We start from the raw sequence: 16,986 nt of genomic DNA, 5'->3' as shown, positions 1-16,986 counted from the left end.
AATTTAACTCTAAGGGAGAGTTTTTTAGTTTTACCATTGAGACAATCACCCAACCCATTCCATTAACACGAAAGAAACGAAATCAGGCCATATCAGTTTAACATTTTAATGATAAACATGGATATGCATGAAAACTTTGATAAAGAATTAACATCTAAAAGGATTGTCACGCCTAGAAAACATATTTAACCCGCCACATTATGTGTGTGCCTTTCCCAAGTCAGGAGCCAGTAAGTCAGTGGTTTTCGTTTGTTGCTGTTTACCATAATTGTTTTTCGTTTATTATTTTTTTACATAATACAGGCCTTAATTTTTCTGGTCTGATTTATTTTCCATATTTCATTTTGGGTCCTTTTATAGCTTGATTTGCGGTATGTATTTTGCTCAATGTTGAAGGCCGTAAAGTGACTTATAATAATTCCTTACCGTCTATGTCAATTTCATCTTTGATGAGAGTTGTCTCATTGGCACATACCACATCTTATTATTTTTATATACAATGATTAAGTATGAAGGTTAAAATGTTGAGTTAGAGTAATTATTATCCACAATCAATAGCAACTTATGACTTAGTCAAGTCAAATTCATTGAATATGTCATGATTAAGTCTCAAAAAGACTTCATGCATTTAGAAAAATAATAATTAGTCTAAGTATTTCTTTTAATAAAAGGAGATGTGGTATGATTATCAATGAGATAACTATCAATCAGATACCACAAGGACGCTGGTCAAAGTTACTTTTATAGTCATTGATCGAACTTGAGCAAATCCAATAACGTACCAGTAGTTTGCTGTTAAAGGCCCGGTTCTTTCTTCTTTTATTTGTACAAACTTGATTTTGTTTTATTTTGTGTTTTAACTGTAAGTGTGAGTGTATACCCCTAGGTTTGTACCTTTTCGTTATGCAGATACTTGCAAATACTCTTTCAGCAGGGGCCTAATTACTAACTTTGACGACAGTAAAGTGAGTTTCGGATAACATACGCCCTTCTGTTTCAGTTCATTTTATATCACTAAGAATTCTTAAATTTTAATAGTTTTTTTTCAAACCTAATATACATATATTCTAATGCATTGCGACTTCCAAATGCAAACTAGAAGAAAGCATATCTGAGATCGGACTAATGTGTGACTTAGATTTTATAGATGCGTAATGTTTTAATGTAGAGTTACCCGTCATGGCTTTGTAAGTACAGAAACACAATGAGTTTTTATAAGTATATGCATGACGTTTACTAACTTACCATATAATACGTACTACAAATAAAACAGATTATGTATATGAATAATTAATTAAAAATTGAGAATTGAATATTTGAAAGAGACAGAAGTCTCATTTGCATTATCTGTCTAAATATTATGGGTGGAGAAGGTTGATCTGTGCCTTAATTTGTTTTCCTGATTTCCTGTCTTTGGCAATCATTTTGATTTCCGTGTTTCCGAGTTCGAATTCTACGTCAACCCAACGTTTGTCTGGACAAATGTCTGGGAATTCTATTGTGGGCGTACACAGATGTTTACAGCCTTCTTCGTCGACATAGCATGGATTAGCTTCGGTCGAAACGTAAACATTGAAGTCCATCTTTTCTTGATTAGGGAATGGAGTAAAATACGACTTCTCAACTTTTGTCCCAGCTTCTACGCTGTCGTCTACTGAAGCAATCAAGGAAAATATTTTGTCGCATCTTTCCTCGCCATCCATAACAACACGGTATTTCTCGTCAAACTTCCGTGAATCAAAAAGAAGGCTTGTCATTACACCATAGCTTCTAGGCATTATTCGTGATTTGATATAATCGGGACGATGACCAAATAACACAGCCCCTTTCAAAACAGACAATCCAGCATCCTTTGGTATGATAATTCGTTTCCCAGGGAAGGATTTGCGGATTTCATTTTGTAATAAGTTACATTCTGAAAACCCTCCAACCATTAGGAAATGAGTGACCCCTTTTGTACTAAGAACCTCCCTCATCAATGATATAACACTATCAATGGAAGGCTGGAATAAATTTATAATTAAACCAACATTAAAGCGTATTTTGTCACCATGTAGCTTAATTTCGTTTGCATAATCTGAAGCTTTCACTAATGTTTCCAGCCCTTTATTGTTGATTTCTTTGCATAATTTATCAAGAGTTGTAAATGGAATAGTCATTGTTACTTTAACTTTATTGTTGGGGTCGATATTCCTTTTTGCAGCTTCAAATCCTCTCTCGATGTCCAAATAAGCCAATGGATCCTCTTTCTTTAGTGATTCCATCAACTGTTTACCAAATATATTCTCCAGCAAAATAAAAAATCTGTTGTCTACCGACGTTCCGCCACAATTGCTTCCTGTAGCTCGGTGTTTTTCTTTGAGTTGATCTTTCTCTACCTTCTCATGGACAGTAATATCAGCAGTACCTCCTGATAATTGAAAATACTATAATATCACATAATATGCATTTGTAAAACTTCTCGCCTGTCATTTTATGGCACGCGTTTCAATTGCAAATCTTAATATCAGTTATAAAAGACAGGCGGACTTTACCAAAGGATATTCAAACTCAAAAGTCGATGACAAACTGACAATGCCATTGCAAAAAAAACTCGAAAAACGACCCAAAGACAAACAAGAGATTACAAAACGCAAAATAGAAAAACTAAACGTCAAATACCAGAGCAACATGAACCCCACCAAAAACCGGGGGTGATCTCAGATCCCCGGAAGAGTAAGTAGATCCTGCTCCGCATGTGACATTCGTCGTGTTATTCATGTAAGTACACACTCGGTGATAAATCTAATTTTGTAGAGTCAAATACGTGGTAAAATGGACAGGATAATGCAAATGTATAAAAAGTGGTGGATTTGTAAACGATAATCAACGCGCAACGTTAGTTGCAAGTTGACAACCATTTCCGAATCCACTTCTATAGTCTCTAGCGTAACCCATATCGTTAAAACTACTGTCTATTTTACGTTTTGACAATACACCAAGGGAAGTTAATTTCATATTTTGTCTCTTTCATTTTTCAGTGGTTGGAAATGGTTCATATCTATATTTAGGCATCCTGCATAGGTACTACTGGACTACATAGAAAATAGAGTTCATAACTGGGAAGATTAAATCACCTCTTTTGTCGCAAAGTTCTATTTTCAACCGACCCTCATTGTCAATAGCTGAATGTACGTCAAGATATGAGGCAGACTTTATTCTTGTCTCTTTGACACATTCTCCTTTTCCATTCTCAATTTTATTACCTGAATCTGTGGTATCCTTTTATTTTTTCGATAGGACATATACGTTCAATTTTAATCCTAGCATTTATAATGAGTTTTTTTCAACATAGTCACCAAATTTTGAATTATTTAATGAGAGGACAGATGAAATATCCCGGTTAATCCTGCAATTTGATTTGCTCATTTCTCTGTGAAGGAAGTAAAGATAAAAATGGTACTAAGTGTTGAAAACGATGACACTCCAGCATAATATAATTTTTAATCGGGCTCCACAGGGGATATGGGCTCATATTCCTTGTCGGTGCCCTATATCCCCTTCGCCTGGCGGCTGATGAGATATAAAACACTGACAGGGAATATGAGCACATATCCCCTGTGAAGATCCAAAATAAAATATAACATACACTGATTTTTTTATCATGTTTATAGAACTTGTGTCGATTATTTTTTTATGTACCGACATTTATGTAAAACTTGTGTCGATTGTATAATATGTATACCGACTTTTATATAAAACGTGTGTCGATGATATTATATGCACAAACTCATTTAAAATTCAATTTACAACAAATTGAAGTGTTATTTACCTCCTAGATCAACAACCATATATTCTGTTCCTATCTTAGACATTGTAAATCCCATTTCAGACTTGGTAATTGGTAAATACTGACATAAAATAGATGCTGCTTCTGGTTCAAGTGCAAGAATTAGTTTATCGGGGTTTATACCAGCCTACAAATAAAAACATAGTTTTTTTTAAACAAATGGGACTTCTTGGAACATGTCACAATATACATCACGAGAGTCAACTTTTCAAATAACTCAGGCAGATCACCAATTTGAATGAATTGTCTCATCCTTTTAATATTTTCCTTTTATAATTTGGTATTTAACTTTCATTCTGTTACATACCACTTTGAAAAGAGTTAACTAGTCATAAACCTTCTGGTGGCTTTTATTCAGGAATATCTCATGAACAAATTTCAAACAATGAAATGTCCCCATCACCAACATATAAATCCCGTTAATGATCAGCTGCCAAATTAAATCTTTGGCGTGCCAAAACATTTTCGAAAATCTTTGGGAAGATTCATTTTTGTGTCGAATTCGTATGTCCCTTTTGCCCTTCTTAGGGCCATCGTTAGGATATCTTGTCAAATCGTGTCATCTTTACTTCATGTGATCATTGTTGTCATCTGGAATTTCTCGCCTCACGCCGACAATATACTAAGGAAAACCGGGAAACAGAGGCAAAGGAGGCAACTGAGGTCTATGTGGGTATAGAAATGGCTGTCTGACATAAGAAGAGAACACTATGCCCACTTAAAGCACTGTACTTAAGGAGTTGTAGACAGAAGATGAGAATGCCTTCTTCAACCACACGAGACTTCCCAGAGGCCTCTGCGATGAGGTTCTGCGAAGGGTTGAATGAAGAATAGAGAAGGACACATGGTACAGAATGTCTCTGCCTCCTGGTCTCAAGCTGCCAAATCCTTTACAACACCTGACCTGTGGTGACAATTACCCAAGCCTGTCCTACAACTTCAGAGTTGCTCCAAACACGATCTCCCTTATCATCAATGGATCCGGAGACTGCGAGGCAATCAAAGCTGAGACAGCTGCTGAAGTGATCCAGTGTCTTACTACAACTGAGGAGTGTGCTGCCGTTGCTGAACAGCAGTTTGAGAGGAGACGGCAATTTCCACACGGATGTGGTGCTCTGGATGGCAAGCATGTGGCGGTCACCTGTCCTTGTGATGTTGGCTTTGTGGACAGAAACAACAAGGAGTTCTTCTCCATTGTTTCCATGGCCCTGGTCGACGCAGACTACAAGTTTCTCTGGATTGGTGTCGGCTCTGGTTGTTCCATCAACGATGCCAGTATATTCAATGGGTCAGAACTAAAGGAAGGCATGGAAAGTCCAAACAACATATTCAATCATCCTGAAAACATAGGTTGTTACCTGGTGATGACGTTCCTGTCCCATACTACATAGTAGAGGACAATGCTTTTGGGATCAACATGCGCCTGGTTAACCCGTTTACCATTAGAAACATGGAGCATTATGAGAGAATATTTAACTACAGACACTCAAGCGCCTGGCGTGTAATGGAGAATGCCTTTGGTATTCTAGCACACAAATTTAGAGTTTTGCTGAGACCCATGAACCAGAGATATGCAAAAAAATCATCACAACTTGTGCGATCTTTCACAATTTCATCAGACTGAGAAATCTAGCCACCCTCATCAACCTGATGGACTTAGAGAACCAGAACCAGAATGTCACTACAGGGGCATGGAGAAATGACAAAGTAATCCTGGATGTTTACCATGAGAGGGCAAGGAACAACGGAACCTATGAGGGGAGGTAAATTAGAAAATACCTGGTTCACTACTTTACCTCAAAGTCTGGTTCGGTGCCATGGTAGAACAGGATGATCCGGTAATTATTCACACAAAGCAGTGACAGTAAAATCAATACATAGACACATTGTGATGATGAACAAATTATTTTCACATATTGTATTTCAACTCAAACATATTAAAGAAAAATGTGTATGGAGTAATAAATTTTGTTTTTGAAATTTTTATTGAAAATTTCTTTAACTTCAAAATTAAAATAACTTCTAAGGACAAACCAAATTGATCTTTCGTTCTTTGGATTCTGCCGCATCAATTTTGGACAAAACTATTTTTTGTTAAAAAAAATTTGCCCCACCAAGAATTATGTTAAATAATCGGGAACAGAATGACAAGTTAGAAGAAATGTCGACCGGTTTTGTTGTATCGGCTCACTGTCAAGGGCAAAACCTACTGAAAAAAAAACAGTAGTAGAATGCTCAATCAACGCCATTCGAAGATTTATTTGAAATATCAGATCTGACAGAAGATGCGAAATATAAAATGCAGTGTTGAGCTTTTGATTTTGTCATTTGATAAAGAACTTTTCGTTTTGAATTTTCCTTGGAGTTCGGTATTTTGCTATTTTACTTTTAAAGTAATCTTTCATTTCAAACTGTTCTGTTATTATCTCCATCTTTCTGTTTCAAGGGAATGTGCACTTAATCTCATTTTAGCTATTACAGAATGATCAGACTTGAAAGTAAGTTGATCAATATATGGTGTACGGTCTTTCCTTCGCTTGATATAACAATTTTATGGAGAATAAATTTAAAAAAAGTCACACGCTCCATAAAATTCTCTTCGCCAGAAAAAATGGCATTATGATAAAAAAAGAAAAAGAAAAAGAATCGCTCGTTCAGCCTTTTTTTCCATTTAAAAATCCAAAGAACTAAACAGTAAATTGGTGTGGCCTTAAGTGAGAATGAAGGACAAACAATACGGTAATTAAACTTAATTTCCAACGGTAGACCGTATGTTTTATGCCATCGGTAGGTCTCGTGACGCCTTCGTGACCTAGTTCGAACCAGGCATGGGGTAATGCTAATTTGTAATTGTAATGCCCTGTAATGCATTACATTTCCCTAAGTAATGCATGTAATGTGTAATGCCCAAATTTTTTGCATTACATTACAAAAATGCATGTAATTTATGCATTACATGGCATTACATAGCATTACTTCTTGTCTGATAGTGCTATATATTTATTCAAATTTCAGGGATAATAAGTACTACTGTTTTATTCTTTCCTTTAAGAAAATAGGAAAATAAAACACAAATCAATGTCTAGTTAAAGGATTAACAAACAGTGTAGATTTGAACTGTTGTAAAACTAATGATTTTCTTCATCTTACCTTAATACTAAAACATTTACACTAAAAATTAAAACAGATCTATTTTATAAACATACAGAAGTAATATTATTTTTTATTTGCAGTCATTTTCATATACCATTATAGTCATTGAAAAACCTATACATATATATTTAAAGATAGAAGAAATAAGTTGAATGATTGATAATTGACACCTTACAAAAACCACTAATTAATTTGTATAGCAATCAATTCCTTTCTTTTGACAAAAGTGAATTTGTGATTCTAAAGTAATTAATTAACATTGAGATTAAGTTAACAATATAATCAAAAATCATCATGGAAGAATAAATTCCTTACAACATTTCTGTTATTTCTTTTTTGAGAAAACACAGAGATGTATACTACGAAATATAAAAACCTGACCAGAAGAACACTCAACCTTGGCAAATTTTGTAAGCCCATCTGGTATTCAGAAATATCAATTAATTAAATGACCCAAAGCAAAACAAAGGGTGTGATCACGTTTCTCCAACATTTGATAAATAGACTAAAACAACATTAGGGATTAGGGGGTCCTCTTAAGGACTGACATCTTGATATTTACCTGTAATTCGAAGCTATAGATTCACTTTTCGAGTATATTGCTAGAAGTGATTTACTCCAATTTTCAACAGTTGAAAGTCAAAAGTTTAAGAACTTTATAGAAAAGCTTAACTTAAAATTTCAAATTCCAAGCAGGAAACATCTAAATTGATACAGAATAAGGCCAAGGACGTTTGTCAAAATTTGTTTGATAACCTTCAGGAAGCTAATCACGTCTGCTTGACAGTTTTGTCATTTGGTTTAATAGGGCAACGAAAGGATTTTTATAATATCTATTTAATAGTTACCACGATTGCAGTATAAAATGTTGTATACATGTTTCTTTTGATAATAAAATTTATAAAATGTAATGTGTAATATAATGCATTACTTTGGTAAAGTAATTGTAATTTAATGCATTACTTTCCAAAATACATGTAATTGTAATTGTAATTGTAATATAATGCTGGTTTTGTCCAAGTAATTGTAATGTAATGCATTACATTGCAATGTAATTCGCCCCATGCCTGGTTCGAACGCATCGTCCTCTAAATACGATGTTGTGTAGCCATCGTGTGGCATTCGTGTGTCCTGCGGGGAAAATTTTTAATAAAAATTCACATCATTGTGTTGCCTTCGTGTGTGGTTCGGGTGCCATCGTGTGGTCTTCTGTAGGCATCGTACTTGTTTTGGCTAATGATTGGCTGTTGACCAAGATCGGGGCCATCTTCGTGCAAAATTTAAAATTCCATATTCGTATGGTGTTAAGTCCGGGACAGTGTGACGCCTGCATTATGGAATGTGATTATGTCTATATCATAAATGGAATTTAAATATTGATAAGTCAGCTGCTAAGAGTTCATTATTTAGAGTTACCTCCTCAGCACTAGACCTCATGAACTGTTTAGCTGTATCTGTCCATATAGCAGGAACAGTAAGGACCCATTGAACTTCTTCATGTTTTACACCAGTCCCTTGTTTGTCTAAAGTTTCCAATAGATGGTTTACTAGAGCTTTTATAGACAATTTGAAAACATCGAAAGCCGACAGAGTCTTTCCTGTTATATCTTCCAAAACCATCGTGCTTGTAATGTTCTGAAATATTTAAGACATGATTATCCCATATTCTTTTTTCTTGAATAACATTATTATCATTGATGGGCAAGTCTAAAAATAATTACATCATCTGATTTGATTTTAAACTTTGAACTTATAATTCCGTTTTCGAATAGTGGATTCCCTTTAATTGTCATCATCAATATTTTGAATTAGTAGATAATGCTGGCAAATGATGGAGAAAGATGTCAACATTTTCAGGTTTGAAATGTATAAAGTTTTTCAATGTTATAATTATAATACGACATTATAAAAGAAGATATAGCGTGAAATTTCTATCTTATATTTATTTTATATGAGAAACAATGTATTCAGAGACACGATGCTGAGTATCGTGTCTTATAGTATCTCTCACTTGTGGTCTTCCAAAATTAAATACCTTATTGCTGTGCAGGTACATTTTAAAACGATGAAAATAATAAAAATCATCTTGCAGTTCGTCCAATACACACTCTGCATACATATTCTCTGCTTGGAATCCGAATGCTACAAACTTTTGGTCTTTGTCTAATAGGAGACAGGTTGGAGTTTTAAGTGACATAAATTGAGAACTTCCAGTCATCCATACTGGATTTGCTTGTATTTTTAACGGATCGGTTTCAAAATCGTTCCTAAAAGAGAAGGCATAACCGCTATAGGTTGTACCAAAATCTAAAGCTGCGACCATCATGTAGTTCGAATGTTCCATTGTCGTAATCTGCAAATAGAATACATTGACAAAATAAGAAAAGATGTGGTATGATTTCCAATGAAACAAATATTCACCAAACACCAAAGGACAAGGGTATGTACAATGTTACGTACATATACTAATCAGTATTAATGTCATTCAGAGACTCAGGTATGGAACGCCAAAACTGTCTTATTATGCCCATTTTCATTATATGATGTGCATTTACCTTTATATGATGTGCACTTGTCATTATATGATGTGCAAATATACTTATATGATGTGCAAATATACTTATATGATGTACAAACATCCTTATATGATGTACAAATATACTTATATGATGTGCAAATGTACTTATATGATGTGCAAATATACTTATATGGTGTACAAATGTACTTATATGATGTGCAAATGTACTTATATGATGTGCAAAGATCCTTATATGATGTGCAAATATACTTATATGATGTGCAAATATCCTTATATGATGTGCATTTTTCCTTATATTATGTGCAAACATCTTTATATGATGTGCTTGTGTCATTATATTATGTGCATGTAACATTATATGATGTGGTTCGGATTAGTTCATTATATGATGTCTAAACGTACTTATATGATGTGCTTTCATCGTTGTTATGGTCAATAAACATGATCACGATTAGAACGATTAATGTCTACGTCCTAACTGATTCCGATCTGCTTCCCGGAATTACGGCTCAAATCTGTAACTATCGTTTGGAAAATGGATGAGATTTAAAAGAGATAAACCTTGCCACGTTGCTACTTCGTTTCAAAGATGAAAAAATCACATCTGATATTGTTGGAAAATTGTCAAAATATGAATTGCAAAGTGTATGTTTTATCGATGGGTCTATAAAATAGTTAACATACGGTTAAGTGGATTATATTATGGCAATCTAATTAAGATATAGTTCTCTGATTTCGTTATACTCATATGTGTACGAGCACGCCAGTTTATATAGATATGAATTTTAATTAGATTGATATTATGGGTACTCGACTGTACCTGGAGTTCAAATATTTGATCTACCTGAGATTATCCTGCTTTTTTAATGAAAGTTTACTGTTTCTGATCTAGCAGCTCCAGCCTCGTATCAGCTTCCGAAAGTGCAAGTTATAGAAAAAGTGAGACAGTGCAATTCATTGAAAAAATTACACAGTGCAATTTAACTAAAATCAACGTTTCAAACATTTTGGAGGAAGATTTAGATCCATTAAAAAAGGAGCTAGTTGAAAGATTTTCCTCCTCTGCCAAAAATTTGATAAAGGAACTTTAGCTGTATTGCTATACCATTTAAGTCACAGTCATTTTAAACAGTATTTTATATTATAAGCTATAAAAGTTTCTACGCATGCATAATTATACCGGGATGGATGAAAGGAGATATGGGATGCATTACATTTGCACTTACATTTACACGTAAAAATCATTACATTTGCGAGCAGTTTTTTTTAATTTCGTTTGCTCACATTTTTATTACAGCTTCAACTAGACAGCTACCCGCAACATAAAAGGATCTTCCCACAATCATCCAGAGGTCTTTGGGACTTAAATCTCGCTTATATACAAACCTCCAGACTCAATGCACCGAACTGTTAAAAGGGCTAAGGTACCGACCGTTCATTTTTCTTCGAGGGGGGGGGACTGTAAACAGTTGAAATGGTGAGCAATACACAATCTATAGCAATGCCCAAATAGTTAGCCCTAGCTTTTTCATATTGATTTTGGATCTTGTTATGACTTTTAACTCATTTTATACAAGTAAAAAATAATGTTTTGTAAATATTAGTCCCTCCAAGCATACCAAAATTGTGAACCCTTGAAATAATTTTTATTTCTCGATAACGGTTTAGTTCGGGGAGATTCAGTTTGCAACGGTGGCTTTTAATTTTATTTTTTCAAATTTCATCCTACCCCCCCCTCCATAAAAATCAAATGGTAGCTCTCTTAAACATTACTGAAATTATAAATTAACTACCAAGGGACTACTAATTTTCTTTCATTGGGGAACCTTGGAGGAAACATTGGAATTACTCTTATTTTTTCAAGTCCCCACATTGAAGAAGAAAAGACACCCCCCTCCCCCTTTCCAAAGGCACCCCACACGCACATACATTTCTCAATACTTCTGTCCGTTATAACAAAAAAATGAATACAATTTCTTTTTCTATTATAAGTATAAAATATTGCATCAGTAGTGGATCTAGAACTTTAGTTGTGGAAGTCGTTTGCGACTTTAAAAAACTTTATTTGGATATGCCGGTTATGGTCTCATTGATATTTACCACATCTTCATTCAATTTTAACTTCAAATGAAAAATACTGTCCTGGAAGAACATGTTGAAACTTAGGAATTTTTATCTTAAAAATTGAGGCGAGCGGAGCAAGGCGAAAAAAAATTAACATCTTTCGAGCCAAAACATTATATTTTGTTTACAGTAGATGGAAGTGTATTATAAGTTTTTTTTACTATATGGAAAGCTTCGAAAACCTGCAAAAACTAAGAGACTAAACCAATAATCTCTGATATTGTCTTTCTTCGTGTCCAATAAACAAACAGAAGATGGTCATGACTTACATAAAACAAATATTGAAATGAAGATTGAAGCCAAAAATGATGCCATAAGAGATACAGATATGACATCTGAATCAAGTGTAATATACACCTGCTAAATAATCAGATATTGATTTAGGATTTAGTGTATTCATCATATAAGCTATCATATTTGCATGTTAAAAAATTTGAAATACAGAATTGCTTAAATTTTGTAAACAAATTTCGATTTATTTTCCTGAAACAAGAAAAATGCTTGTTTTTGGCCTCTTATTCCTAAACAGTTAAGACAATACCTCCAAAAATCAATCCCAAACTTCTTTTTTGGTATGGAACCTTGTAGAACAATTTTGAAAGAGATCCATACACTTATACGCAAGTTATTGTCTGGAAACCAAATGACTTCGGACGACGACAACGACGACATCGCCATACCATTATACGGCCGCAAATGTTTGCGTTCGTATAAAAAATTGGATACCCTTTCCATTTTCCTAATATCCCCTTTTTTAGGTTACAAATGATCGGTGACTTACAGGAGTTATTACCCTTCCAATGTCCGATTTTTGTCCATTTTTGCTTCTTTTTTACTAATATCTTGAGAAACGTTATATGTAAAGAGAAACTTGAACTGCTATTTTAAATGATCAGCAATACAAAATTTACAAAAAATGAACACACTTAAAATTTGTGTATTAACTTCTTATAGAAGTAACTAACTCTAAATAGGAAAGACATTTTCAATGGAAACAATCTTTTTTGTTTGCTTCCCTTCTTAAACAAATAATGTCTTTTTCAAGAAATTTTGAATCAAACATTTAAAAAAAAAAATGATGAACATCCTCAATATCTGACCCACATTAGCAAGAAGGATCATTTATAATGTTAGCTCGAAAATTGTCATAGTTTAAGAATGAAGCGGAGCATCGCAATTGCATTAAAATAATATTCAATTTCCTCGGGCCGTACAAATAAAACGTTTCAACTTTACTTAGGAGACTATCACATTTCAATTCTTTCTTAAATTAGATATAGAGTCGACGCTGCGAAATTTTGGATCAAGTTTATTCCACTCACGTATTGTGGAGGGAATAAACGATTCAGTTGTAAAGGAAAGTCTACAATAATGTCATGACCATTTCGCAACGGATAGTTGGTTGTACTTTGTATACATGGAGGTACAAGATTACATATTAGGTACTCTGGTGCATGGTTTTGGTTCATATTATAAAACATCTGTAATTTTCGTCTTCTTCTTCTTTCAAAAAGAGATTCCCAGCCAACCTCAGAGTATAAGGTTTCAGTTTTAGTGAAAATTGGTAGACCGGTTACAATTCTTGTGGCCTCTTATTGCAAATTTTATCCCACACTTCCGTGGCATATTCAAAAATGGGTCGAATAAAAAACTAGGTACAGTTTATCTAAGTTGTTTCGAGATAGTCGGTATTTAAGTTTACGTAAACATTCAAGTGTTTATTTACACTTATAATTATATTTTCAATATGATTGTTCCATTTTGCGTCACTACTGAAATTATCTCCTCGGTGCTTATGAGATGACGTACTTAAAGGGATAGTTTTACCATTTAAGAAAGTACATCTCATAAAGGGATATTTTTACCATTTAAGGAACCGACCGTGCAAGACCCTCATGGGTACTCAAGGTCGTTAACCCCCCTCCCCTAGTCGTCGTAATTTAAGGAAAAGCTGAGGTCTGGAATCTCAATATTTGAGAAAATCATAATTTCGGTTTTATCAGGGTTAAATGACATAAGCCATTTAGTAGACCAAACATCCAGCTCTTTCAGGTCGGATCCATAACATATCTAATCTGTTCTCCATCGTTACCAGAATAACTGAATGATGTGTCATCAGCAAATAGCCGATACAGTGATGTAAGCTTATCAGCAGTATCATTAATATATAAGTCAAAGAGAAGAGGGACCATAACTGATCCCTGAGGAACACCAGCTAAAACATTACAGAAGGAAGAAGACGAATTATGCAATACTACTCTGTTTTCTATCATGTAGATAATTTTCAATCAAATGTAACAAGCTTCCGTAAATACACATAATCTTTTAGTTTAGATATAAGGCCTCTGTACCAAACTTTGTCAAAAGCTTTAGGAAAGTCACAGAAAACAAAACAATTTAATTTTTTTTCCATATCTCCTTTCATCTATACCGAGGGGGCCGAGGTGGCGGTGTGGTCTAAGTAGTCAAACAACTGTATCACTAGCCTGTCAAAACTTAAGTTGTGAGTTCGAATCCCGCACGTGGCAGTTACGCTCGAGTCCAATCTTAAATTGACTAGAATTGTCAGTTTTCCTACCGAAGGTCGGTGGTTCTCTCCGGGCACTCCGGCTTCCTCCACCAAAAAATACTGACCGCCACGAAATAGCACGATAGTGCTGAAAGTGGCGTTAAATACAAATAAATCATTCAATCAACCATCCATTCCAGTATAATTATTCATGAGTACAAAATTTCTATAACTATTGTTTTGAAATACTTTTAAAAATGACTGTGATTTAATTGGTATAGGAAATGAATTAAGATAAAGCAGCAATTCAAAAAGAGGGAACAATCGTATCGGAATTGCTGTCGTTTGCAAAAAAAAATTGTTTTATCATATTTTCGTCATAGCAGAGAAATTCTTCAACTAGCTCCTGTATTAATGGATCTAAAATCTTCCAAGGAAATGTTTGAAACGTTGACTTTTATTAAATTCCATTGTCTCATTTTTTCTATAAATTGCACTTTCGGAAGCTGATACCAGGCTGGAGCTGGTAGATCAGAAACAATAGACTGGGTTTCAAAAAAAAAAGCAGAATATCCTCTGGTAGATCAATTATTTGAAATCCAGGTTCTCGGTACACAGTCGAGGACCCATAATTTAATCATTTTAACCGTATGTTCATTATTGTAGACTCATCCATTAAATTTCTAACTTTGCAATTCATATTTTGACAACTTTCCAACAATATCAGATGTGATTTTTTCATCTTTAAAACGAGGTACCAACGTGACAAGGTTTATCTCTTTTAAAATCTCATCCATTTTACAAACAATAGTTACAGATTTGAGCGAGCCGTAATTCCGGTGAAGCAGATCGGAATCAGTTATGACGTAGACAGTAATCGTTCTAATCGTGATCATGTTTATTGACCATAACAACGATGAAAGCATATATCATATAAGTACGTTTTGACATCATATAATGAAGTAGTCCGAACCACATCATATAATGTTACATGCACATAATATAATGACACAAGCACATCATATAAAGATGTTTGCACATAATATAAGGACAAATGCACATCATTTAAGGATATTTGCAAATCATATAAGGATATTTGCACATCATATAAGTATATTTGCACATCAGATATAAGGATCTTTGCACATCATATAAGTATATTTGCACATCATATAAGTATATTTACACATCATATAAGTACATTTGCACATCATATAAGTACATTTGCACATCATATAAGTACATTTGCACATCATATAAGTATATTTGCACATCCTATAAGGATGTTTGCACATCATATAGGTACATTTGCACATCATATAAGTATATTTGCACATCATATAAGTATGTTTGTACATCATATAATGTCAACTGGACACCATATAAAGGTTTTCGCACATCATATAATGACAAGTGCACATCATGTAAAGGTAAACGCACATCATATAATGAAAATGGGCATACTAAGACAGTTTTGGCGTTCCATACTCAGGTATACGGTTATTTTCGTGCATCAAAGTTTTTATAGATTTCGGGGTTTTTTTTTTGTTCTCAAAGGTTAATATACATTATTTGAATTTTCTCTCTCTCTCTCTCTCTCTCTCTCTCTCTCTCCAACAAACGTAAACATGAAAATCCGGATAGTAGAAAAACAGACAGTATATCATAAAATTGAGAATAGAAACCGGTAATATGTCAACAACCCAACCAAAAAGCAACAAACAGCCCAAGGCCACGAAAGGGTCTTTAACACAGCGAGGAGGCGGTCCTCAGCTGGCTCCTAAACAAACATGTGTACTTGTTCAGCGAAAATGGACGTCACACTAATTTCCAAAACATTTAAATGAACGTAAAGGCCAGAGTCTCCTGACTTGGGACAGGCGCATAAATGTGGCGGGGTTAAACATGTTTTGTGAGATCTCAACCCTCCCCCTTAATGTATACGTTCTCCGAGAAAATAAACCGAAAGTAACATTAGCAGTAAAACAACGTAAACCTCAGTCAATTGATTGATCAAGAGGTCACTTCTACTACAAAAAGTTGCAATGCAAAGCATTTGAACCAGAAGCAACATACTCACATTTTTAAAACAAATTAAGTGTCTTCAATTGTTAAAATATTTTTCCATTTCGACTATTTTTAAACGTGATTACTTCTTTAACATGTGTAAATGACCTAACTTTGATAAATTCCAACGATAGGTAAATGTTTAAATCAATGGTTTCAAATTTCCAGGGCATCATTTGGTTTACTATACTTCTTCGGATTTATGAAGTTACACAGTAGAAAAGTCCGTTGGTACGAATAAGCTTCGGGTCCGTGGAGATCAATGTTTAAGAGACGTTCTGCAAATTTTGTTTGATTTGATGATTTGCCGTATTTATATTTCATTTGAAATAATACTGAGTATCTAGACAAATTGTTTAACTTTTATTACAAAAAGAACACGGCAACAGAAGATTTAATAGTCAAAATGTTTTTAATGTCTAATAAAAACTGAAAGGCGATATAAAACTCCTTCAGATTGAAATAAACAATTAGTTTCCCTATAGGCGACAATGATAGCCTTTTTCGAGATACAGACTTCAGAAAGTTGATTTTTTTAACGAAACTTTGCTAGAATTAAAGAAAAAGTATTCGGACAGTATTTTTTGGTCCAAAAAATATAGGTTCCCGATGCTTTTCTTAATGTAATTTGTACTTATCTCCCATGCCTATCAATTTTGCACTTAAAAATACTTGTCTCATCCTAGCGTTGAAAAGACTTATCAGTTCCGTTAGGGCTAAGGAAAATAATTTATTTGGCCTTTGTTATAATGCATAATGCACAAA

At 34.1% G+C, this 16,986-nt stretch overlaps 1 protein-coding gene across 1 annotated transcript; it reads right to left on the bottom strand.

The window, feature by feature from the left end:
* Positions 1-1,159: 1,159 nt before the first annotated feature.
* LOC127718569 (heat shock 70 kDa protein 12A-like) lies at positions 1,160-16,343 on the bottom strand. The gene is made up of 5 exons (XM_052224631.1): positions 16,235-16,343; positions 9,018-9,335; positions 8,399-8,617; positions 3,812-3,956; positions 1,160-2,410 (listed from the first exon to the last, which is right to left on the bottom strand). The coding sequence occupies exons 2-5, from the start codon at positions 9,324-9,326 to the stop codon at positions 1,359-1,361; spliced, it is 1,725 nt and encodes a 574-aa protein (XP_052080591.1). The 5' UTR covers positions 9,327-9,335; positions 16,235-16,343; the 3' UTR covers positions 1,160-1,358.
* Between the last annotated feature and the right edge of the window lie 643 nt (positions 16,344-16,986).

This window comes from Mytilus californianus, unplaced genomic scaffold (assembly GCF_021869535.1).
Source record: "Mytilus californianus isolate M0D057914Y unplaced genomic scaffold, xbMytCali1.0.p SCAF_10, whole genome shotgun sequence".
Lineage (NCBI taxonomy): Eukaryota > Metazoa > Mollusca > Bivalvia > Mytilida > Mytilidae > Mytilus > Mytilus californianus.
Note: the sequence above shows the minus strand (reverse complement) of the source record. Positions and strands in the feature narration are given on the sequence as shown.